Source organism: Nicrophorus vespilloides, unplaced genomic scaffold (genome assembly GCF_001412225.1).
Source record: "Nicrophorus vespilloides isolate i.1.1-1 unplaced genomic scaffold, Nicve_v1.0, whole genome shotgun sequence".
Classification (NCBI taxonomy): domain Eukaryota; kingdom Metazoa; phylum Arthropoda; class Insecta; order Coleoptera; family Silphidae; genus Nicrophorus; species Nicrophorus vespilloides.
In genome coordinates this window covers 329,684-357,397 of record NW_017099710.1, presented here as the reverse complement: position 1 = coordinate 357,397, position 27,714 = coordinate 329,684, and the positions used below count along the sequence as shown (strand labels likewise).

The 27,714-nt window shown below is 31.6% G+C and overlaps 1 protein-coding gene across 2 annotated transcripts in view; it reads right to left on the bottom strand.

Annotated features, from left to right (window-relative positions):
* Nucleotides 1-27,252, bottom strand: part of LOC108565322 (solute carrier family 12 member 4) — a 75,901-nt gene extending 48,649 nt beyond the window's left edge. For both annotated transcript variants that reach the window (XM_017924725.1, XM_017924726.1), the window contains exon 1: nt 26,956-27,252. In XM_017924725.1, coding sequence (XP_017780214.1) covers nt 26,956-27,121 — 166 coding nt within the window. In that variant the 5' untranslated portion in view covers nt 27,122-27,252. The remainder of the gene's footprint in view (nt 1-26,955) is intronic.
* Nucleotides 27,253-27,714: the final 462 nt, after the last annotated feature.

Genomic DNA, 27,714 nt, shown 5'->3' with positions numbered 1-27,714 from the left:
TAAGTATCTTAACATTTAAGACAACCTCAATTATAGAAGATAGCATAAGTACACTACAATTATGATCAATCATTCGATTACCAACTTCTTGATAACTCTAATATTATGGTATCTTGATTATAAAAAGCACTTAATATTGCGTAATGCACATAAAATATCGATCGAGCTATTATGGTGGCCTATCTCGTCCAGACTATTTATAATAAAACATACTAACAACGGAGTAGAGACCTTTCGAAAACTAACCCTTCGATCATTCTCAAAATGAAAGATACCTTATTAAATAAATTACAGAAATCTGTTGAAGTATTACCAATAGTAAGGTATAAAATAAATTATAATTTTATAAAATTATTTATAAAAATCTTAAAGCAAATTAGGTTAAACTCTTGGAAGTATGTTAATAGTTATAGATAATCCATATTTTTATTAGAAAATAGAAGATTTAAAAAAAAAAAATAACAAATTTTAACTGAAATATCTAGAAAATATTTGCAGATAATCAATGTTAAAATTAATTCAAAGGTTTCAATGAATATAAAATACAAGAAGAAAGGAAAGTTTCTTATAAAGTAATGTAATATTGATGACTTGTAGTAATATCTTTAGGTGGGAAAATTTTGAAAAAATAAAAATAATACTAAAATATAATGAATATTTTTTATAATGTAAGTGTATCAAAAAGGTTTGCAAAGAAAATGACTTGTCCAAATTTCTTGGTGGGAGTAAATAGAAAAATATAAACTTGGAATGTGGATTGAATAAGGTAAGACTTGGCTGGTTTCCTGCAGCGATTTATGCGTTGAATGTTTTCACTTGTTTGGTTATTTTGTGTCGAGTCCCATTCAAATCCAGGTGCAAAAAGTCGTAAACTTGAGTGTCCGACCTTCGACGGAATGGAGCAACCTGCTTTTTAGTGCCAATAAATAAAATAGTCTCGCACGAATTGCACCTCGGACACACTGCATACTCCAAGTTCCAAGTGTGCATTTCCATGCATTAATCATCTCAGAGGTTCGCTTTCCGACTACAATTTAATAAGAATATTCCTGCATCACACATGAATCATTTCAGTATTTTCGCAAAACTCAGTCACCATCAAAATCTAGAGCAAATATCCCAGAGAGTTGACAAAAAAAAATAAAGAAAGAAAAGAAAATAATAATAGAATATGACTGGAAACAGACTGCATTGCCGAAGAGTTTCGAAAAGTTGTGAGAAGCACTCGCAGTGAATGGAAATCAGAAATTGGTTTCGTAATCAAATTACAAAGTTGCATGTGCGGAAATTCGCGAAAGTTGGACGAGCAGCAAACTTGTTCGAGGATCGAGGGTTGGCGGCAGCAACGCGACTTGAAATGAATTTCCCTCTTACGCAATTATGCCAGGATCGGAACTAAAAATAATACCGTGCACGAAGGATAGCAGGGCAAAACAATATCCGAAGCGAGAGCGGCAACGGTGACAAACGGTGATTATGTAACGGGAGGCGAAGTTCACGTAACGAAGTTATCCTGGCATGGGGGCTTCGTGTGCTATGAGTTTTTTGTTATCCTGCAACCGGATAAATAATCAACCGTTCGGATGGAATTGCGCTTCAATTAAATGAAATGAAATGAATGGCGGTTTTTTTGTCTCGTGGGGAATAGTGTCCCCTGAAAGCAATATCTCTTACCGATCTGACCCCTCAAATAATGTGACCTTGTTCCAACTTTCTACCAAACTTTTGATTGGTGTCAAAAGGCTACTGCCATCGGAGAACTAATAGTTCATAAGTGCAACAAACCCCTGAAGACGTGTCTTTGAACTTACTTGTATGGTTCAACCACACTAAATCTCATAAGTAACGTTTATAGTAGGTTAATAGTTTTCGATTATAACTGCAACAACATTTAACATATACATAAAACAAAGTTTTAAAGGTACAACCAGACTACACATTATAGATTTTGTTTTTATATAACTTATGACCAACTATGTTTTCATATAGCTATGGCAGTAAATTTGAAATAACACTATGTTGCATTAATTATATAATATATAAAAAACTAATAATTAAAAAAATATAACACATTTTGACAATTGTTGCAAATACTCCTATACCTCCAAATACCTATACCTTCTAACAACAATTACTATAGGATTAAGGATTAGTCCATACTAATATATTATACTTGGATTATAAAAACAGCACAAATTAATAAGCCGCTTTATAAATCGAAAAAGTCGGTTATCGAACATAGTTTTTGATCAAATTATGTAATAGAGCGAAAAAACATCTAAAGAGATTTTGTCATTATTTACCGATTGAAAAACGTTTAAAAGCAGATTATTGAGGTGATTCAGATCATTTAACTTATTTTATAATACAATAAGAAATTGGATTAGTTATATATGTATAAATAGAATCGCACGCGATCACGAATCACGTAACACTTAAACCGGACAGCGTTAGCCGATAATTGTTGCGTAACAGTGCAAAGTTTACGAAACTTTCCCAATCGATTTGCCATTGTATATCTTTGCTAATTCATTCATTCATTCAGGTATTTATACTGTGTCTCACTCTCCATCGCCCTCTCACTTTCTCTCCACAATGTATTGATTAAAGCCTCAAATATCCCCTAATAATATTCTATTTCCAAATGCAACAGTTGTGTTAGAATAACCTAGTTATCTATCCCTTCGCGTATCGCAACTTCAAGGTTATTCACCTTAAAGAGAGGGGGAAGATACTAGGTACTAGGCACGGTACTGCGTATCTAATCCCAACATGTCGTATTTTTCATATATTCATTTGATTTTCCTATTTTGTATTCACGAGGACAACGATTTTAATCAAATACGTATTCCACCTTTCCACCCTTCCATCCCTCAAGGATATTTGGGGGTGTATATAATATTTATACAATTTTCTTTCAAATACTGAAAAGTCTATTGTAGCTAAAATTCAATTACAAATTAAAATAGAGCAAATTCATTTTAGTTTAATTAATAAACTGAAAATTTTATAATTATTATAAGTTTTAAAATTTTCAATAATTATTATTTAGATCATAAATTTTAATTTAAAAATTCTTTGAAAAATTAGTGTATTATCACATTAATATGTTTCAAAGATTTAAATAATATTTCACAATAAGTCCAAAATCAGAAAAAAAATACCAGTCTCAAAAATATATGAATAATACAAATTATCACCATTTCGTGCATCGAAAAAGTTAATAAAATTAGTTTATTCAGTCAGGATAAAACATTGTCAACTTTGGAGGACAAAGAATTCCATACAGTCTGTGTGTTATACGAAAAAATCTGTTTCCGAACAGAAAACACATCGGATTATAAATTCGGTTCCCGAACAAGAAAACTAGTATCAAGTACATGAAATTAAGTACATCGGTATTCGAATAAATTCGGTTATAAAACCGCCTTTATTTTATGTTCGACAACCGAAATTCTAATATATCTATTGATTGGTATAGATATACTTGATATAAATACAATAATAAATTGAGTTATTTTTTGTTTAACAGTAACTGTTACATAAAGACTAGTTAAAGTCAGTATTTCCAAAGTATCATTAAAAAAGAATCTAAGAAAATCCATTTCAGGATTACCAATGAGCTCCGAATTGAAACAAGCTTCAATGGTACATAAATGTTTTAGCTATAAATCCACTCGTAAACGTCTTAACAACCCTACCACTAAAACCTTTCAAGCCTCTAGATTTACCTTTAAGATTTGCTTAACACCACTTACAGTGTATATTATTACGTAATTAAGACAAAAATCCAATTTAATCATTAATTATTATAACGTGACAGAATCTAAGAATGAATTTAAACAGTTTTATATACCAAAAACAAAAGAACTTAATCAATCAAATCAAAGAGAATTTGTACCGGAAGTATTACACGAATGAGATGTCACGCTTCCGGTCAAAAAAAAAAGTTAAATGAGGTGTGGCGCAACACATTTTATCCCCTATCACACAGGAAATGGCGCAGGGTGTGGTCCGAATTGCAGGCTCTTCCGGAACCGATTGTCTTCGATCCCCAAAAATTCCACAAAATCTACTGCAATTTTATCATACAATTGAATTTATTTGACAACATGTGTTTCATGGATACAATTCAACTTGTAAATAATAATTAACACAATATTCATTAACAAACAACTATAATTAACTTATTAAATTATAATTAAGTCATAAATCGATTCTTGTGAATTGTAATAATATAAAAAATATATTAAAACGAGGTTTTATGAAAAATGAAATGTTTATGTACATAAAAAAAATGAGAAGAGAAATAAAAATATAAAAATTCATACTCAGATTTTTTTTTTCTTCTTATAATAAAACGATTGTGAAAATATAATTGTATTGTGATACTAAAGTGAATACAGTCGAATCTGCTTAAAACGGACGCATAGGGACTAGTATATTTGTCCCAATTATCCGAAATTCCATTTCCATTTGTTACTTGCTCAATTTTGTTTCCGATCTTTAGGATTTGTCCCTATTAACCGGTGTCCTGATCGTTTTTGATTGCATTAATCGGCTCAATAGTAGAGCATAAATAGTGGGAATGTAATTAAATTAGGACAATTGCCTAATCCCCGCAAATCGCCAATAAAATCAGATTGTCTTCACGCGGCACAACGATATGAATGAAATGCGGTGCAGTAAATTGATCAATGGGAATTGCAATGTTAGATGATGCGAACAGTGCACACACATATTAAACTAACGTCGAGCGAGACAAACATTTTGCTGGAGCAAATTCTTGGGAATACGGATTACGGTTCGAATTACTGTAATCTAGGGTGCAGGTCAGAAGGATAATTGAGTTCAGGTTCGATTATTGCAAATCAAACCGTATGCACATTCATTCGTGTTACGTGTATCAGTTTGCATTCCGATTGTATTCTCCGAATCTGAGGACAAATTGAGACAGTCGCTGATAAATACTTCGGAATGATTCGATTATTCAAATCGCTAATCCTGAGCACGGGAAGGAATTACGTTCAATTGATCAGTTGAATTGCAACAAACGTCACAATCGATTCTAAATTTCAATTGCACGAGCCAATTTATTCATTGTAATTTATCACTGTAACGTTCTTTTAATTGTGCATTATATACATATACCAACAAAGGTTTTAACGATTTTATAAACCGGTTTTAACCGGTTTTTTTTAAATAAATTTCTTCAATCCATAAACCGGATTTAAAAAAAAATATGTATTAAGAATTACTCATTACAATTTATTTTTATATACAAAAAATAAACAAATATGCATAAATCCAATTATTAACCACAATTGCAAAAAGCAATTAACCATAGGTTTTTATAATTGTTTTTAATTAAAAACGTCAAGTCATGTTGACTTGAAAGCGCAGCAATCATAGAAATATGGTAAGAAATAATATCAAAGCTGAAAAATACTGAAAGCTAGATTTTCAGCAATGTAAAATTGATTTTCATTTTTTTAATAACAAGTTTTTAAATTTAAAAAAAAAATACTGAAAACACAAAATTTCAGTTCAATTTAAAATGTTTAGAAAATCATTTGTTTGTAATTACAAATTTTAAAAAAAGAATTGTCAATTTTTCATGTCAAATTATAATCAGTGATAATTTTCTTATAAAGATTTGAAAACCGGTTTAAATCATTGAATTCTGAAATGCAAAAATCGGTTTATAAGTGGATAATACAAAAATAAAGAAATAATTCTGTGTTTATTTGTCTACCTTCCTTGTGACAATCGCATCCGAACATTATCGAAATGGCTCCTGGAATCCTGGAGTGATGAAATTGGAATGACGAGCAAAAAAAGAACTAAAATAAAGAGGTCTTCGACGTTAAAGCAGGGTGAATAAAGCAACCCCTAGCAGACCCGAACCCCGACAGAAACTAAACGGAAACTCGTGCTTCTCCCATCGACTGTCAATAGAAGGTCACACGGCTCATATAAATACTTAAGATATCAACGAATCGATACCGCATATCGATGTACCGGTACATAAATAGCATTACCTTCTCGTTTTCGCCATTAAAATATTTACGTAACTGGTATTTATATCGTTGCAATATTCATTAAGCCCGTTCGTGCAACAGTAAACCTCCTGCAGGCTACCTGCACGGCTACCTGCTGTAATTATCCTTTGTGTATTAACAGGACTTTGCATATTTCACGCGAGGCATCCTCGCAAAGCGCATCGGCTATGGTGGTGGAATCTTGAAGGATGCGAGAAGCTGCGAACCTGACCCAAATTCATTATACAGGTGTTGCACTTGAGCTTGACATCAACAGAACTTGATAACACTTTGACCCACATAACATATTTCGGCATTTACAATTCCTGTCATTTTTAATGAAAAGATTGGTAAAAGTATTCATAAAAGATAATATCTAAAGTACTTAATGGATGTACTGATCAGATATCAATCAGATAAATAGAAATTACATAATTTATGGACTTGCTAGAGAAGTAATGTAGAATATTCAATTTGACAGTTGATTATTAACAATAAAATAGTATAATATTAAATAAAGCAGATCAGTTCTGATTCACTATAGTACGGTTAGAAAATTTAAAACAAACTAATTTACAATATATAAATAAATTCTAAAAAATTAGTAGAATGTATACATAAATGATTGTTGTTTATATAGTCAAGTCTCTTTTTGTGCAGTTTATTTTTATAAAACCATAAGTTCTCGAATAGTCCGGTTTCAAACAGTCATTATCCGCACTATACGTAGTATTGCTATACATTAGCAGACGTTAAATGAAGATTAAAATTATAAATCGTATTGCTTATAAACTGTGAAGAATGCGCAAGTAAAGTTGGCTCCTAACGTGGGGCGACATGTCTCGCATAAACGAAGTTACCGTTATTTCAAAGAAAATTATGTTAAAAAATAATGTGCTTTATAAAATATTTATATATTAAAATAAGTACATAAACTAATGATGTTAGATTATATCTAGCTCTTCTTTATATAGCACATGTCAATATTAGTTTTAATCTAATTTTATCATAAAATAATAAGCAGAAATAATTGCAACAATGACTTTTTATTACTTCGCATACTAAAAATAATGATGCAAATAATAACTCAGAAAATGTATCGTTATAAGAATAATTACTCTGTTTTATAGTTTTTTTTTTCATTTATAAACCATAATTAGTAAAAAAAAAATAATTTTAAGTATTTTTTTAGGAAACAATAAAATAAAATATGGTCATAAAAATAAATTGAACGTATACTAGTAAATGCAAAAGTCATTTTAGCATAAGTTGTTTTTTATATTTTACGTCGCCTGAGAGACAAAAATTGATAACAATTGATTCTGGTTCAAATCTCTTTAAAGAAAGTAAAATTGCAAGAGGAAAAATATAAAATAATCAAAGTAAAAACGAAACAATTAAAAATGAAGGATTGTTGTCAAGATTAATTTTGTATTTAATATATAAATTTTAAAAAAAGTAAACTAAACTAAATTAATAAATATAAAAGGACAATACTAATTATTCATAACTAATTCCGTCCAAATAATTGATTAATTCCAGTTTAAATGAGAATTATTGTCAGCACTTAAAAATGTTTATGCAAGAACTTTCGATTGAGACAGTTGAAGAAGTGAAGACAAATTTATAAAGAAACTGTATTTTTTTAAATTATTAACTGTTATAATCGATATAGCGCTATAATTCAGATTTTTGTTATTTTTTTTGGTATTTATGAAACTAACGGTGCGAATAAATGTATTAGCAAATATTTAATGGAAAAATAAATATTGAAGCGTGATGCGGATTCATGTCCACCTGTGGAAACGTTTATTGAATAATAGAATTAACAATAACAATTTCGGATGAAGCTAATATATAAAAAATAGAAACGTTCGCAGCAATCATCGAAATTCGATGGGTCATCGGCTGGTCGCTGACCCGTTAATCCGGCGATAGTTTTTCATGCATCCTTTTTTTAATAGATTTCCAGTGTGGCTAATAATTCAATTTATTTTTACAATTCATCGTTTTCATGAAAAGTCTTTATTTGAAAAAAAAAATCTATATGCCGATTTTTGTATATTTTCTTTATTGTGTGATCTCAGAGTAAAAGTACCTGTATATTTTTCTGTTTTGCAAATGCATATTTCGTTAATATTATTAAGAAAACAATAACTATCTCATGAACTGGTTTTGATCACACTCAAGTAGGCTGTCAACTGTCAAGATAATTAAGCGCGTTTGTCTGTGCAAATTAGGATCAGGAAGATACGGTTGGTGATTAGGAGGTGACAAGTGTTAGATGCGGTGATTACGCGACGACAAGTGTTAGAAACGGTGATTACGGAAAGGACAAGTGCTAGGATGAAAGGCACATGAACAATGAGCGCACGCATTGTTCATATATGCACAATAAAGATGTGCGAAAAAGGATAATTCGCGCCAGTGCAACCTTCCCGAGCGTCAGATCCTGCGGATACGGCGGCGCCGCGACGTCTTCCTCCCGCCGCAAATGGAGAGTTCAGAGATTCAGGATTCGTGACCGGGTGACGGGTCGTGGACATGCTTTGACGTCTAGCAATTTCGTCGCCGTTGAAAGGATCCTGAGTAAATTGATGGTCGGATGAGCGAGTGTCGAGAGTGGATGAGAGTCATACATACATCGTCATACGCTATATGTCTGCAGCGCGGAGAGCACTCAACTCTCGGGTCATCCGCTAATGCCCATGATCCTATGGTGTACACTGTTTATCCACTTCCATTTACGTGCTGTTTTTTCTTTATTTCCCACTCCTCATCATCATCAAATTCTTCATGTTCCTCTATTTCTTTTTATGCGCGCCATCTGTGCAGCAACAGTGAACTACTCATGACAATAAAAAATTCACATTTTATTATTTTCTTACAAAAACTATAATGGATAGAATTGATCCAAAAGATGCATATGAAAGATGAAAATTTGGTAATGCAACGTGTATTCAATAATACAAATAAGTTTAAAAATTGAATTGCGTCTGGGCTGCTCAATCTGTCACTGCATATGCACCATCTGTGAAGCAACCGGGAACTAATCGAACCAATTAGAAAACATGTTTGTTCCACCATCATCAACTACTCCTATTAATAAGAAATGCATGTGGTTCTTCTTTTTTCTCCTCAACAAAATAAACTTCTTCATTTCGCACTATTCCCGTTCCAGTTTTTGCGCGCCATCTATGAAGCAACAGGGAACCACTTGTAGTAATTATAAACGCATCAGGTTTAATTGAATTTACTTAATTCATATATAATAAGTAGACCGAGTTTGCGGTCGAGCGCTTTGCGGAGCAATTGCAGGTAATTTAATGGATGCATTATGCATGGGTAACTTCTGTCTCCGGTGCATTTCGGAAACTGGAAACAGTACAATTATTGCACTAGTTTACAAGTTTGTTTCTACCAAAACTAAGCACCGCCGATAGTGATAATCCGGGCGTGGTCCGCGGGAACCGGGCTTCCCACTAACCGTCGCCGCCGCTAAGTGGCATTCTTCCGTCTGCGCTGCTTAACACCACAAATGCAATTTGCATATGTGATAACTCTTCCTATACCTTCAATTTTGCATTCTTAAAATCTTGCCGTTGCGCAACGATACAACTGAAGGACCAGCTGTTACCCGTTTCCTAAGTGTAACTTCCCTTCGACTCGTCCTTGACTTAAGTATATGTCCTCTCGCGCCGCTCCGCTCCTTCAATACGTCCATTTTTCGCATTACAAATACATCAATCGCAGGTCCATTTTGCGCACACATAAATTTTCAATTGCGCAGCTCCAGTTCTGATTTCGTTTTAACCTGTTGCGTCTATCAAAACAATAACTAACGTTAGATTGGCTAACGTCGGATTTGAGTTGTGTTCAATTTTAGATTTTTTATACAGTTTTTCTTAGTTTCAAATTCATAAATTACTTTAGATTAGAGCATAAATTAGATTGCATTAGATCTAGTTTTTTTTTTCAAATTAACGTTTTATTTTACAAAAAAAATATTCTTAATATAATATGTACATACACACATTTTCAATTGTTATGTTTTAATACTGAGATTATATTTTGGTTAGCACCTGTTGCGTCTACCTAATAATAAATATCACGTTGTAAGTAATATTAGTCAATGTATCTACGAAAGTTAGGTTATATAACATAATTAAATTAAAGTTCGCTGTGATTTGGTAAAGTTTTGAAAGTTTCCACAAATCTAGAACAAAAAGTATTGAGATTAGGTTAAGTTGAGTATGATTTAGTTTCTTTAGGTTATTGTTAAGATTTGATTGAATTGTATTAACTAAAACGTTCGGTTTGATTTGGGTTTAATCAATTTAATTTTCCAAGTCGAAAAAAACTAAAGTCAATAGTCCTTTTTAATGAAAGACAATGGTCTTTATATTATTTACATAAATTTCTATTAAGCGCATACACAACATGGGTCTTATGCGCATACACTACATAAGGTTTATGCGCATACACTACATAAGCTTTATGCGCATGTTTTAAATAATTTTTACTTGGAAAGTACCGTATGCATGCAATATGTAACTAACTTACGAGCCATTACTAAAATTAACAAACTACACGTTACTTGATAAGTACTGGGTTAATACTGCTTAATACATACTAGTTGCATGGACTTATTTTATTAAACATTATTAATTGTAAATTTGTTAAAATACACAATTGGTATCCTTTAGATTTAATATTGAATTTGTAACAAAAAGCATGTGCATTTCAAGTATTAACTCGAGAAGTATAGATATATATGTTCACTTAAGAGGATTACGTGCAATATTTAAACGAAATATACTCCAGCATCGCTCGTATAATGCTACAAGAATAGAACTAATCCCCAACGGCCGCTTCAGATCCCATCAAAAGAAACAAAATGTAATTCAAACAAATTGAATCTTAAAATAAATAAAACACAATTCAAATTCCATAATTTCTGTCCCACGTTTCCAATTATTTAACAAAATTTAATTAATTTTAAATCGCATTACAATTTCAGAACATACAGATTCAATAATAAATATATAAATGTCATATCAATTCCAGTAATCCCATTAATTAAATAGATTTACCCCAAAATTGATGCAGTTTTTTTTTGAAATATTGCATTTCATATGATTGATCTGATACATTTATATTGACACAGCGAAATAAACAAATCATATCTCGTTAATTAATGTCCCTTGTGTATATTACAGTAATTAAAAATTACAGCCAATTAATGTGTATGTACATTTATGCGTGAATTTATCACTACGTTCAATTTTGCAATTCTCTATGTGTCCCTCAAAGTCGTGCAAACGATTTATTACAATTCAATTCAGTTGCTTTTCTACCACTTTAATTGCTTTACCGAATTCCGCAGTTCGGCTTTCCATTCAACGCTGAAAAACCAATTGTGTTTAATGGGGATTAAAATCTAATGTAATGAATTGTGGGTCACCCGTGTTTAGAAACAAAAAAAAGAACGGAATGCGATTAAATACATTGAGATTTATTTTATTACATTAATTGACATGTTATAAGATAATTAAATTAATAAAAATCATTTTTAATCATTATTTGGATAATTGTATATTTTTTTTTAATAAAATCTACTAAATATGAAGATGGAAAATGAAATTGTGACACTTTGTCTAATTAGATAAAACATTATATTGCCGAGCTATTAAAAATGTGAATAGTAAATCACCTCCCTTGTCTGTTTTAATGAGTTTTTGAGCTACCATCAATTAGTTAGGCTATAAAAAAATAATTATACAGACATAACTCGCATAGTGCGCCTAATTGGTTTCAATACATATGTATATATTTTTTTTCCAAGTAATGACAAACATTGCAAATGACTATTGACCATGGTAATAATTAAATGTTTAACATGAACAATACAATTATAAAAATTAATAATAAAGTTGAATTAGATTGGAACAAAATGTACTTTAAAAGTTCAAAATTGATGTATCCATATCTCTTATTTTTTTCATTTTACATATATTTGTAGCAATTAATTGTATTACAGTTTCATGTATGTTCTGAAAACATGATAATCAAGTCAATAAAGTTGTTATTTCAGGTATGATTTAATTTTCAAAATGGACTATACGAAGTATTGCAGTATATAAGTTTATATAATATAACAGTGTTTTCCAAACTTTATGTTTAAAAAATATAATATTGTTGTCATCCCCTGTATGATGAATGTTATGTAATACATACATACTTCATATAACTTCCAAGATTTTTCATCTGTGATAATCGTCAAAAAAACTTCATTTGACCATATGTGATGAGCGAAAGGGTTACTTTCAATTTTTTTCATATGTGATGAGCGAGGGGGTGATTTCCAAAATTATTCATATAAGATGAGCATAACTTCAAAAAAGTGTTCATATATGATGAGCGGGGGTGGCAGCTTCCAAGATGTTTCATATGTAATAAGTATGAGGATGACTTAAAAAAAATTTCGTATGTGACATCTACAATGTTTCATATGTGACGAACCCAACATTTTTCATGGTTACATCAATGTTTTTTGGAAAATTATATTTCAAGTAAATTTTTCGTGCCTCCCAATATGGAAACCGCTGTACTTTGAGAATATATAATATTAGTAATAGTATTTTGATAATAAGTAGTTATCAATCCCATTCAGAATATCGCTTTTGATTAATAATTATTTGTGTAAAATAATGCAACCAAAATTTAGATTCAAAACAAGAGAGTTAGTAAACTGAAGGGTTTCCTAACAATACTTATCACAAGTAAAGTAAGAGCTTTAAGGGAAAGAGTATTGTCTGAATAAATCTTGACTAAAACACGCTTCGATGAGAAACTTGTACTATTGTACATCTGATAAGTCTTGCAAACTATACGTCTCTTATACCGAAATTCCGTTAAGCAAACAACAAATAATTCGAAGTCGGTGCAGCGACTTGTAAAGTTCCCCATACCGTAAAATTACATAAACAGATCGAGAGGTGGATGAATAGGCGATTCCTGTCAGATGTGGGGTGAAACGGGTAAATATTACGAGTCCCGGTATATTCGGACTACTCAACGAAGGGATTCCCTTTGAAATAAGCCGTCGCTCCGTCAAGCGCGGGGGCGCAGACAATAAGTGATACGCAACGCAGCACAATTGCCTTCCGTGCATATCTTCTCTCTTCGTTTTTTCCGGTTTTCATCATACACATTTACTGGTTTTCCCCTTTCATCGCAAATTCATCCACTCTCGTAACCGCATCATCGTGAACGCGATTTATTACGATCTCCTTCAGATAATGGCCTGTGTGCATTTATTCATTCCTATTGACTCGAATACGCGATGCGTTCTGAGAGCGATATCTACGTAATAAATTCGAAACGATCGAAGAGGGTTTTCACATACTGGTATATTTCATCCATTATAGATTTGTCTATCAACTGACCTGCCAATTTCCATTACGTTTGTACTACTTTTACACGTTACATAACTCATCGAAATACATTTTATAACATGCATCTTTTATATTCATGTATATGTTATATTTCAAACGATGCCAATATTCAGCTGTCACACATTTTTCCCCAACCATTTTTTTTAATTTTAACAAGAATCCAGAAATGCACAGTACAGCAATACCTCAATTTGTGCGGCTTCAATCAATCAGGATTCCTATACTGATGACTTATGTATATTTTTGCAATTATTAATAAACAAATGATGATATCATCTTCTAAAAGAGTAATAAAATTAGAGTTAACTTATGTATTCTTCATATGCATTTTTATACTACACGTTAGCAATTTCGTTACCAATTACCATTACGTTTGTACTACATTTACACGTTGCATAATTCATCAAATTACATTTCACTACATGCATCCATCATATTTATGTATAATTTATAACTTAAACGAAGCCAACCCAACAATTTTCATGACGGTCAAGACTGAACCATGACCTTCCTCAACGACACGTACTATTTCTCAGAAACGTTTACTTTATTGAGCGTTCGATACTATTTATGATAATTAACAGTTATTGGATAATATTGGGCTAAAGCAGTACCCATGGCTCATGCGGTTCTTCAAATTAGTAAATAATAATTTGTTGATCCAAATATGTGGCTCTTCATTCCAAAGAGATTCGTGACCCCTGGGCTTAAGGTTATGTTAGTGGTTAGGTTAGAAGTTTGGTTAGATTACAAATTGGAAATTTTATAAGGTTAGAAAAAAAAAGCTATAAATGTGTTTATAAGAAGAAGTGTAAGAAGATACGTGCGTGGAAATATCTTCTATCATTAAATTTCATTTAATTTTATTTTTATTTCGCATTTTATTGCTTCGCTGGGAATAGTCCATGCCCCGACCTATCAAGATGATGTATTCAATTTTGTCGAAGGTATTCCGCTTAATACCAAAATTCTTGGAATACGCCGTGGATGGTGATCGTAGAAATAGCGAATTACGAACGAACATTTCCTTTAAAAAAAAATAAATTCTTTTTCCAACGTGAAACGCCTCCATAAATAACGCTTTCCACATCGGCCCCGTCGCTTTACGCTGTCAATCGGGCAACGATTACTCAATAATCCATTCCACCTTATAAATTCCACGAAAAACGCGCACCGGATTCTTTTTCCCGATTAAATCTTCGACATCGATGTCGCCATCTACGGCTACTTTATGAACATTTTGATTCTGTCTTTAGTTTTTTGTTCTATTTTCAGGTTTCCTTTCTAATTAACTTCAGATCGCAACGCTGTTACAATATAGGTTCTAATTCATGAATGGAATGCAATTACCATAAAAATTTGTAGTAAATTATACAATAAATAATTATTTACTTGATAAAATAACCAGACAAGTACAAAATATCGAAATGAATGTATTGCGTCGCAATTTCTTTATTAGAATTAATAACTTTTAATTGCAATCTGCTTCGTCGTCTGTTGGAAGTAATTACGTAATTGACCGCGGCCAAAAGTTGAATTATTAAGTTAAGTGACCCGATGTCGTTTACAATACCCATAGCATTAGGGGGAGACGACTATAAAAAGTTCCAGATATACAGATCGATGGAATAAACATGGGATATTTATCGAATAATATGATTATGAAATAACGAAGATACATCTATTTCTGCAAAGATATAACGCACGTACATATCCAACAAACTTTTGTTTTGCTATTGTTGCAGATAAACATTTACGTTCCAATTTTGTACACACTTGTATTTTATAAATTTGCAACACATGTGTTTTAATTAATTGTACAATTAAAACACTTTAAAATAAATTAACGATAATTAAAGAAAATAACATTGTAAGTTTTTAAAATTGAAATTACTACACACTAATTATCTTATATATCGTTGAATTATTTTTTATTTAAAATATTAAAGAGAATCAGTTTGTCTAACTATTTTTGATAAAGTTTTAATTTTTTAATGAAAAAACAACGAGAATCATGCTGTAATCCAATATTTTATTAAAAGGCTTAAACGAGTTATTAAGTTTCTTTTTACGAATGCTAGTGTTGCTAATGCAGAATCCATTATAGAATGAAAATATTTGAGGGAAATCAAAAAAAAATGTTGCAAAAACATTAAGGTTAAATTTTGAATTAAAAATATTCAATATTTCATTGATAGCCTTAAACGAGTTATTGAGTATTTTTCTTTGTATAATAGCTTTCATTATAAAGAAACCACTAGAAAATTTTAAGGAATATTAAAGAACGAAAAGAAATTATTTGTTATTCAATATTTGTTCAAGAAAAATAAAATATTTTTCCAAAAAAAATATTCATACAAAGACACATGATTCATTTAAAAAAAAAAAAAGAATTATCGTTCTAGGATAAAATATTTTTCATTGAAAGGCTTAAACGAGTCATTGTATACTAGTTTTTCTGATAAAGAAACTACTATAAAACTCTATTAAAGAACGATGGTATTTGAAGAAGTTAGCAAATACAATCGACTTAAAACTAAAAGCATTGTAGGTATAAGTGGATAAAGACTTAGGATAATACTTATCATTGAGACGATGAAATGCGTAGGATCAAATTTGTCTAACTGTAGTAAGATCTATACTCGTACCTGGAAAAGATAAATTTCAATTAATACATATACAATTAATACACACAAAAAAAATGGTAATCAATAAATATTCGACAAAACGACGCTAGTTTATAAATTATATATAATTTAAATTTGCATGTTATGTGTCCTGCTGGTATTGTATTTGTGCATTACTAATTACTTAATGAATGTGTTTGGCGCAGCGACGTGTTATATACATTTTGCTGTATCTGAATATAAACTAATTAATTAATTAATTAATTAACAAACGGACAGATAATATTGATTAATAAAAGCACTGAAATTTTGTTGAATAATTTATCGAAATCCTAACAATGAGCGCTTATTAATTTATCAAGACAACACCAATTATGTTTTTATCGCTAATTAACAAAATTGGATTTAATTTTATATCAATAGTCAAAAACGTTAATTGCAATATTATAAATATTAAATAAAACTTACTGATTTTAAAAATACTCATATTATTTTTTTATTGTTTCCATTGAAATATTGATAAACGTAGATGACTCAATAACAGAAATATAATGTACACGCATCGGATATTCCCGGGAATTTTCCGATCCAGATTTCTTTTTGTAAATTTTCGGGAAACCGAAAAACAAAAATATACTAAAAAAAAGTAACCTTCTAGTGAGAACACAAAATTCAGTAATGAAAAGAACAAACACAGAAATATAATGTACACAAATCAGACATAGTTTGTTATTCCCGGGATTTCCCTCCCGAGAGATATATTTCTTGTTCTTAATTAATTATTTGTTTACCTTTTTCAATTGTATGCCTTAATTATTCACATGATTCCCGATTATTGTTTGTAAATTTTCCGTTTCCCGGGAACAACAAATATCCGGGAAAAATAACCTTCTTTTAACTTCAAAATAGGACGTTATAATAAAAATTGCATACATATCGAACGAACAAACAATATTTTCTGCATATTTATGATAATATCATTTTTCTCCATTAATATTAATAGTAAATGGAGCATGTTTCGCGGATCGTAATAAATTGGAGCGCATTAAAATGCGTACACAAATCGTATTAAATTGACTCTGGGACGCAATATTAATTGGATTTACAGACGTGATATAATAATAAAAAAAAACAAAGAAAACGCCTGCACGTTCGCCCGCATCGATTATATTTCATAGCAAAACAAAAGCGAGTACAGAGCTTTTCCATATCCTTTTTTTTGTAGTTTTTTCAATTTGTCGACGTGTATAATGCGAATTAGATGCGGATGAAAATAAATAATTGAAAAAATAATGGAAATATCATTAACAAAAATGGATGAAAAACAAAAATGTTGGCGAAATGAATTGAAATAGAAGTAAAATTCTAGGACATTGTTTTCAACGTGACTGCATATTGAATGTGTGTCGATGTGTGGGGGAAAATAATTAAATGTGAAATGTATTTCAATATCCATCCGCCTGGAAAACGACCGACAATTTCATTTCATTAATTTTATTTACTTATTTCTCCAATATAAATTGTTGCAATAATTATTAAAACACAGTTGGGATGAATATGCAAAAGTAAATATCATTTCAGATAATAAGTAAATAATTGTCATTTCTGATTTTTTTTTGTTCATAAAACAAAAGTTTTTTCTATATTTTTTCCAGTGCTAGATTTATATTTCCCGTTTTCCCAAGAAAAAATGCTATAAATTAAATGGAAAATCCTCGCATTAAAAGAATAATAAAACTTTCTGTTTGCTAACATTGAGAATAATATAAAAAAATATATATATTAATGAATTTAAAAGTCCGTTATAATTTCACAACAAAGTTACGACCATAAAATTGAATGTAATTCCGTCGACGCAGACATTTGAATATATATTTTTCTCCATTATAAATCTCCATTTTAATACATACAAAGGAAATGCTTTGTAAAATATTTTAAAAAAAAATTATGTTACATAAATATCTTGAAACATTATCTGATATTTAAATTTCTGAATTGTATTCAATTTTTTTTTCGACTGAAAACTTTTCCAAGTTTCATCCCAAATTATGAAATTGTTCTATTAAAGTAGTAAGACAAAGTTCAATTGATTCCTTCGAAATTGGGAAAAAATAAGGAAAACGATGAAGGATTTTATACTGTTTTTTTTTATATCTCGCAATACTTCGCTTTCCATTTTCGAAGTGTGCAGTTGCGAAAGGAAGCGCAGCAGAAACTCGGATAGGCATATCAATTATTGAACAGTTGATGGAAAACAGGAGCAACGAACAGAAAGAAAAGCTCGAAGACAAAAATAAGTAAAAACAACAGCGGGAAAGGAAAATTGAAGTTGGAGTGCGCGAACTGAATGCCGGTTTGTACCGGGAAAAAGCGTGGAAAACTTTTCCCCACTTATATACGTTTTTCCGTTGGGACGATAGCGAGGAAATTTATTAAGTTTTCAGTGTACAATTTGATATATATATATATATATATATGTGTGTAAGTAAAGAAAAATATAAAGTAAAAACAAACACAAGCAGTGGAGACGATCGGTGGCTGAATACATAGTAAAGTTCACCTGTTCAACTTTTCCGAACAAATCTCTTATATCAACTGATTTGATTTGTTCTGTTCGACTCTCGCGAATAAAATCCATTCGGAAATGCATTTGACGTAGATGAAACACAAACTGCTGTATTTAAATTCAATAGGATTAAGTGCATCAGGGGATTGCATTCTATGAAACAAGCTTTTTAATACATTATCTAATTGAATGGTGCAACCACAATGCCTTAGATAAATTAAATCGCAGAATACCTCGTTTAGTCCGGTATTCTAAATTTATATTTATATTTCAGAAGTGAAAATGTATAGAGAAATTAGAGTAAAATTTTCGAGAACATCCCTCAAATTAACTCGCTTAGTCCAGTGTATATAATTATAATAGCTTAAATTAATTTTCGGTAGTGAACAATAATAATAATAGAGAATATCTTAATTTTATAATAACATAAATTAATTTTCCGAAGTGAATAATAATAATAATAATACAGAATAACTTTTGTCCATCTCTCATAATTAACAATAACTCGCTTAGTCTGATGTGTCCAATTATTAATACAATATCTAATTGTCATAACAATTTTGTCAATATTCTATTAATTGTTAATTTTAGTCTAATTTAGAAAAACTTATTTGTACATTAAATAATTATTTTTAAAATATAGAATTTAATGAATTACTGTGTATAATATTGAATCCTGTGAATATTGAATTTGATAATAACAACGCAAAATCAAACAGTTCCAATATTATTACAATATAAATTATGTATAGTCGTAAATTGGTTTCTAAACTGCATAATTTATAAATTTCCTCTTCCAACACAGCAACATTTTAAACAAATATTAATACAATAAATTATCAATTTTAATAAATAGATTATTTTTATTAAAACGTGATTTATTTATAGAAATATTATTAAATTATTCAATGAAAACCATATAATTACCATTATGTGCAAAATATTATAATTAGTTTGAAATTAATTATTAATTAGAATCGCAAATTAATTAATGGTCTAGTACATAATTTAAATAGTTTCACTGGCAGCACATCAAAATATTAATTTATAATTAATGTGAGCTGATAACTTTTACAATAATACCTCGCATAGTACGGCTTTGATCAGTGCGAATTTATAAATAAAATATTGATAATACAAATTATTAAAAAGGATTGGTGTGTCCTTAACAAATTTTATTTACTCATTTTCTTATGAATAAAAAGTAACTGTCAACCCTCCAGTTGCTTAACTTTAGAAAATACTATTAATTTGATATAAAACAGCCTTTTTCCAAAAAAAATCTTAATAAATAAGTCATAATCGATTTATAAAATTATGAACAAAAATAAAACAGTTACACACTTTTTTTTTACTGTAATAATTTATGTAATTTTTGAATAAATGTAGTTATTGTGTTAGGAAACATAATCATTATAGGTATATTGATTTATAACGATTTGTTCTCATGGGACGTAGTACTAATACCCGGGGTACAGCTACACATTGCGCCTGTGCAGATCCATTTTTGGGGTTGGGTATACACCTAACCTAATGCCTCGTCGTGCTTGGCAGAACTTTAGGAACATGTAAACTTTGTGCCGCAACATCCCGGGATCTGCTGAATCGATTTTTGTCATTCGGCCCCCAACGTAATCTGCAATGATGATTTGGGCACAATGCACAGGCGCAATCCTACTTCCGGGCGAAGTAGAACTTCCGGCAGTGAACACCCTGTATATATGTATGCAATGCACGGGGCACAAATTGGAGTCGGATGATTAATTGAGTCGCCCATGTTGGAATATTGTTAGACCAATGAATTATTAACCGGCTGACATTTAATTTCGAGTGAATTTTTACCAAAGACTGCCGCCTCCTCCGCCGACGCCCTCCCATCATAGCAGACGCGAGCGGCTAATGGTGTTGTTAACCTTTCGTTAATGTATACAATGCAATGTAAATATTTCGGAAAGAATAGAGGAGGCGGGACAAGTGTAGTCATGACCTAAGTTCGGAGCGAGAAAGAGTTTATATGTTTACGCTCCGACGCAGCTGTGTGTACGATAAGAGGCCACCGCCGCTGCCGCCTCCACCACTTTTCCTTCCACATAACAATTTATACTTTTTTTTATGTTGCTATTCGTTTACTTCATTTTTCATCCGTTCCATATTTGTTTATACGAAAGAAAGAAGAGCATTGAACGAAGAGGAAGGAAGATTATGTAAAAAAGGCAGAGGTAAAGAATGTAATATATTTGCCGCCACTAAAAGCGTTATTCGTCCTTTACGGCTCATAACCCGCTTACAATTTTAAAACGGTTTTGGTATATTTACTACAGCCTAGCCACTTGTCAGGACGTCCCTTCGCCCTCTAACTTACCATAAAATCGGGCAATTTTATTATTTAATTTCATATTTGTAATGTATTTATGGGCTGCTGCACCTTGGATAGGTGCCAACATCCATCGTCGACTACGGGGATTACGCCGGTACCAAGGTTTACTTTCAGGATTGAAAAAGCCCATTATATCATAAACAAATCTGACACCTTATTATATACTATTGGAGGCATACACTCATAGTTTATATTCAATACCGGACTATAGTGAATCCGGACTGATCGAGATATGGCTGTATACAGATTAATATAATCCAGACAAGTCTATAAATCAAGTTATTAAAATTTTCATATGGAAGTCATATAGTATATTTTTTGTATATACTTCTACCAAAATGTTTTTAGAATCCTTCGAAATGACTGCGTGAAAAAAAGAGTAGACCAACCTGAACATAAATGACCCAGTTTCCAAACTGTAAGATCAACAACATTATAAATCAAATCATTAAAAGTTGCATAAGAAATTATGAAAAAATCATAGAGACAAAAAATAATTTCTATCCAATTACATAATTTTGGAAAATGATTCTAATATTTGTGATGATGAAAATGAATTAGTATGAAAAGAAACTGTATGCTGTCAACACAATAATCAACGTGATTATTGTAGGTCATAAAAATTAATCATGGATTAATTGAAATGCAAATACTGAACAAATTAACTCATACTGGCTAATAAATTGCTTTAATGACTGAATTGTTTCAATTAGAATGTTTCATTAATTATAACTATGTTAATTAATGGTAATAGAACAATTTTTACTCAAGAAACGTAATTTATATGAAATTCTAATAAATATTTCAATTATAACAATTAGATTATTTCTAGTGAATAAATTAATGAGAAAATGTTTACTGGATGTCCTTCAAAATGTTGGGAGTAAATGGAACAAAAGAGAGGACACACTGTATATTAAGTATATTGTCAAAATTGGATTGTGTCCCACAAAGGCCCTACGAGCTGGCGGTTATATCGATCGATAAGCGTGCTCGTAACAGGGTGGTGGAGACGGAGGAGAGGCTAGGCATTACGAAAAAACATGCGAAAACTAGGCTTTTTCTTTGGAAATTGGGGCACTCGTTCAACTGTTCCCTCTTACTCTATCTCTCTCAAATCTGCTTTTCCTCGATCCTTCTCACTCTGCTCCTCTTGTTCTCAGGCCCTCAGGGCGCGCGAGCACAAAGTTCGCAAGAAGGGGCAAGAAAGAAGAGCAAAAAAAAAAGAATGTATATATAATGTAAAGTAAAATAAAATAAAGGAGAAAAATCCACGCAAAAACGGAAACAGAGGAAAACACAAATGAATATACATTGTGTGTGTTTTTTTCATTCCGAGATGCAACCCTTAAATTCAAGATATAGTCAAAGTGCAACTAAAAATAAAAGTCGAATATATTTTGTTCAATTTATATAACTGTTTAAAAGTTTCAAATAACTGATAAATTGTTATTATTCATTACATGCATATTAGAAACTTTAAAAATTCAAAACAAATAAATGTGTAAATGTGAAAATTTTAATTACTTTAAAATAAAAATATTGAATGATGATCAAAATATAAATAAGTAAATTTCAATACATGGATTTCTTTTATAATGGAATAATACAGTTTCCATTATAATTATTAACTAAAATAAATTGCTTTCAATGAATGTCTGAAATTGTATGTAAACAAATATTTAATGGCGAATAAATTGTATAGAGTAATTTTATTGGATGAATTGAATGAAAATGTCAACGTCAATGCTAAATTGAAGGAAACAATTATAAGGGTAGAAAACAAATATAAGTAATAAATAAATAATAGATAGATTCAGGAGTGAAGTGGTAAAAAAAGGAAGTCAAGATCTGATGCTATTGAACTAAACAAAAATGTCTTTTTATTTCAGGCACTCCGATATAATTAAAAAGATAGCGCTCGTAGGGCGTTATGAAGTACTCATTGAAAGCAATTCCATCAATGACGTCCTAATTGATGGTATGCAGGCAATCATCTTCTTGTTTCATTTTAAACTGGCTTTGCATGCCTTGTCCATTCCATTAATTTCGAAGCTGGGTGGAGGAATTTGGGAAGAGATAGGAAGGCGTCGGATCCCGCGGCCCGGATGACACCAGGATGATTCTTATGGGGGTGGCGCGGCGGAATCAATGATGCCTGGTCCAAATTCCTGCACCCGGTCCCCGGGCTTCCGAATCCGTGCACAGGAATTGGGGCGAAGGTCAGGGCCAAGGGCTCACGATGCCAAGTCAAATATTAAACAGTGATAGTGTCTCAGGTCCTCCCAAAAATAGAGCAGCTCTAATAGGAACTGTAGGTCGGTGGGTGCAACGAAGGTGTCCACCCTTTGTGCTCAGATATGGGGGGGAATAATGTGATCGATCGCGTGTGGTTATTCTATTTCTAGGATTCCGAAGGTGCAAAAGGGCTGCCACCGCGAGACGTAGCAGAAGTAAAAGGCGAACTTGTCCTTATCCGCACGGGATGGGCGTCGAGGCTGTTTATCAATTCACAGCATCCGTGCGTCTTACATCTTTTATGTAAATCCCTTCGACTCGCAGACCATTTGCATAGTTGACAAACGCATTTGCATACGCTCCGACGAACCTGTCGAACTTAAAAGCCAGATTCAATTCCATTCCAATCAACTAACCTCATCTCGTGCACATGCAACAGCAACGATGTGAGAAGGAAAAATCGAAATCGAATTTAGGGACACTGATGTCCATCACTGTGTTTCTGCTTTCGATTGATTTGCTATTTCCGTATTTATCTCGCTGCAAATTTTCACTCGCGCAGTAATCAAATTAACTTGAAAAGCACTCTTCTGGACAGATACCAATCCATTTATACATAAAACTCCAAATATTTAGAACTACTTTTTAAAGGTTGTAACTCTAAAACTTACTCAACATACGTACTAAAAAAACATATACTCTCAATCCAATTTCATTTAATCCATTTTATTTTCATTCTAATAAAAAAATCAATTTATCTGTGATATAAAAAAGATTTAACAAAAAAGAAAAACATACAAGAAATGAAAAACTCCTATATCCTAATACATTAATCTTAATCCGATTTGATTGAATCCATTTGAATCAATAATAACAAATATTACTAAAAAATACTGTGTTCTTAATCCAATTTCATAAAACGTCCAACATACAAAAAAATGAAAAGAAACGTTTCTTCAAAATTTCGACTAGTTTATTATTAAAGTTATATAAATCATATTTAGTATAATTTACTAAATAATAATTATTGATCAATTATTAATAATTAAAAACAAAATTTCAATATTTCTTCTATTATTTCAATGAATGAATTACATTTTTGCGTTTTTAATGAAATTGTTTTATAAAAACATTGTTAATTATTTTTTTTTTAGTATTTTTAATAATAAATATGTGTTATGAAACAAAATTGCATTGGCGTTTTCAATTTCAAATACTAACACAAACAAATGCGAATGATATTGTTCAATTAAGCAATTACATTAATGACTATAGAACGCGTCATGAATTCCCAATAACTCCCTTTAATAATTTACGCATCTGCTAATACTAGTATTAAAACCGGTTCCAACCGATCAATAAAACACCGGCGTTCATTTTTTGAACTGCTCTAAATCAAACGGAATATTCCCTTACATTGCTCCAACTAATTTGTCCTCTGCACATTTAATATTTACATTGTATTATTATTTTTTTATTAGCAATTTCCATTCATAAAATAGTTTGATAATAAATTTACTTTTTTAAAACGTATTTTTATTTGTAATTATTACAGTTTTTATCAATTTATTATATAATATTCTCAATATTTCGGTAACAATTACTTATTATGTGAAGCTCAATTATTGCACTTTTTTAATTCTTTTAAATATTGGACAAAAGGACGTTTCTTTGATAGAGGAATAAGCTCTTATTAATAAACAAAAGAAAAACCTTCAACGTTTTGACAATGAAATTTGTATATTATAATTTAAATATAAACGTTTAACTTATTTTAGGTAATATTTAATTGTTGTTTAATGTTTGTCAATTATTTTATTTTGAAATTTAAATTATTCAATAATCTCTTGGAATATTTCACAAAATTTGAATTATTTCATTTCAATTTTAAATAAATTAGTACATTTTACTTATTAGTGTGAATATCTTTTAAGATTTTCATTTACTAAAGTATGTTGATGCTGTTATAGTTATTTAAGTAAAGCACAGCAGACAATCTCTGTGATTAAAAGACAACAGGAAACCATTATCTTTAAACGAAGATTATGCAATTACCAATGCACTATAATAGCGTATACATAAGCGAATTGTTATGCTTTTCCTACATTGCGGTTTTAGTGGGATTTTACTGTGATAAATGTTATTTATTGTATATTTGTATCGTGAGATGTATACTACTATAATAGAATATCTATGAACAAATTTGATAAGTTTTTTTCCGTTTTGCTGTTTTCGTAGAATATTCCTACATATTTGTATCATGTACGATTTAAACCAAGTTTGTTTTAGAAGTTGAAGCAAAACTTTGTAAATACAGATGCTGCTTGTTACCAAATCTGAGGTTGTCAGTATAATTAAACAAAAAAACGGTATCGCAGGATCCGGAGACCGTTACACAATCCTCGAAGTAGATGGAGCATTGGGGACAAGAGCGAGAGGGAATGCGTTTATTGTTCCTATTGTTCGGTCGCGGCGAATAATCAGAGGCGGCGTTCCTTTTGATTTGTTATGAGGTTTTAAAGCGACCGACGGGTGGAGAAATAAAGGAGTTCACTAGGTGCGCATGTATAAATGCCAGTGGATCTATACTCCTTGAAACCCCCCTAAAAGGGTGTGGGTTTGTCCGGGGATCGCAAAAACTGGGGAACCACCGAGCTCGCAAAAGGACACCCCTCGGGACCGGGCCGAATATAATTACACACCCGTAATATTGCGCCAAAACTAGTTCCAACCATGGCTTTGGCATATCAATTATCAGAAATTGAAGTGGGTGGCGGAAGCGAGGTGGACGGCATCATACAAGCAGTGGAAAGACGTGTAAACACAAGAAGAAAGAAAAAAGTAAAAGAAGAAACTTCGCATTGGTATTATGAAGATCAAATTGGGGAGAGAAACTGAAAGTTTCCAGTATCCGTCGCTCTTCGTGAGCAGCAGGAGGCGCCGGAATGTATTTATGTAACGCGGAGAGATGGAGCGTAATTGGTTGTAATGTTTGGAGTAAATTGAGACCAGAGTATAAATATTGTGAGCGTCAATTATTTTTATTGCCTGCCGATGGAGATATATGGTGATGGTTGTCATCAGAAGGAAAGTACCCAAAAACATACGCGAACCGATACCACAATCTCGGAATGCGTGCTCTTTCTGTTATATTTCAAATTTGTGTGTTTTCTCTCTATTTATGTAGCAGCAAAAAGCAGACATGCAGCAGATGGATGATAAGCACGTTTACTGGAGTCCCACGCTTCCCAATAACGAGGCATCTATAAATAGTAGGAATTAAAACGAAAATGTATGCGTTAGGTATAAAATTAGTCGGGTAGACTGCTTTGACGTACCGTCTGAATCATAATTTGCCGCTTTGTTTACAAACTCGTTGAATAAAAGATTCTGTCCGTTTATTGCAACGTGTGTATCTTCTTTTTTTTTTGGACTACTTCTTTATACTTCTTTAATTGGAGCGAGGCCTATGTCTCCGCATCGCAAAAGACGAGTGTACAAAACAAACAATAAACAGCAGCGTGTCCTTAAACCGGAATGAAATCCCTTCTAATTGGATTAGGAACGTGTAATAAATTTAAGGACGTTTGAATAGTGCTGTCTAATACCTCCTAACTGTTCTTCCTTTTTTTTATCTTGAGGTACGTACCTTGAGAGGAAGCGGCCTGAATGTTGGTGTCTTGAGGTTTCGGCAGTAAACGTTCGCTGGCCCTATCTTCGTCCCCATCTGCACTTGGTTCTTGTCCTTCATGGAGGTAGTCGCAGAGGAAGTTCGTCGGAACCTCCGACTTGGTTACCTTAAACCTGTCCGGCATCTTTACAAACCCCGGGATAACTCACGCACGCCGAATTCAAACGCTCCGCATACTTTGAAACGATGAAATTTGAAAATTTTGTACAACTACTGATGCCAACTTACAAAAGAGAACTGTCCGAACTGTCATTACGAAAAAACATCACCCTCCGACAACGTTCGCTGCCTATACAATCACACACACACATCAAACGCAGCTCCATCTAATTACCAAATCCTTTACTATCGGCGTACAACTATAATAGGGGAATCTACTGAATCCTTAATACAACACATACCGATCCATGTATACAATAACACGCACGCATACACAGGGGTATGCACCACAATTCCATACAAATTTACGTCTTCAAAGACTCTTGAAGGGATTGGAAAAGAGATTTACTCAATTCGATTTCAACTCCATCCGAAATGCAAATCCATTTTGTAGTATCTCTTTACAAAGTTTCAATGGATAAATAATAGCTTCATAAAAAAGTATAATTAAACCAACATTAATGACTTCAATTAATTAACAAAATCAATTGTCCGAGAAAAATGTTATAATACAACACAATTAGTTTATAAAACATGTAACGATTAGTTAAAACTTTA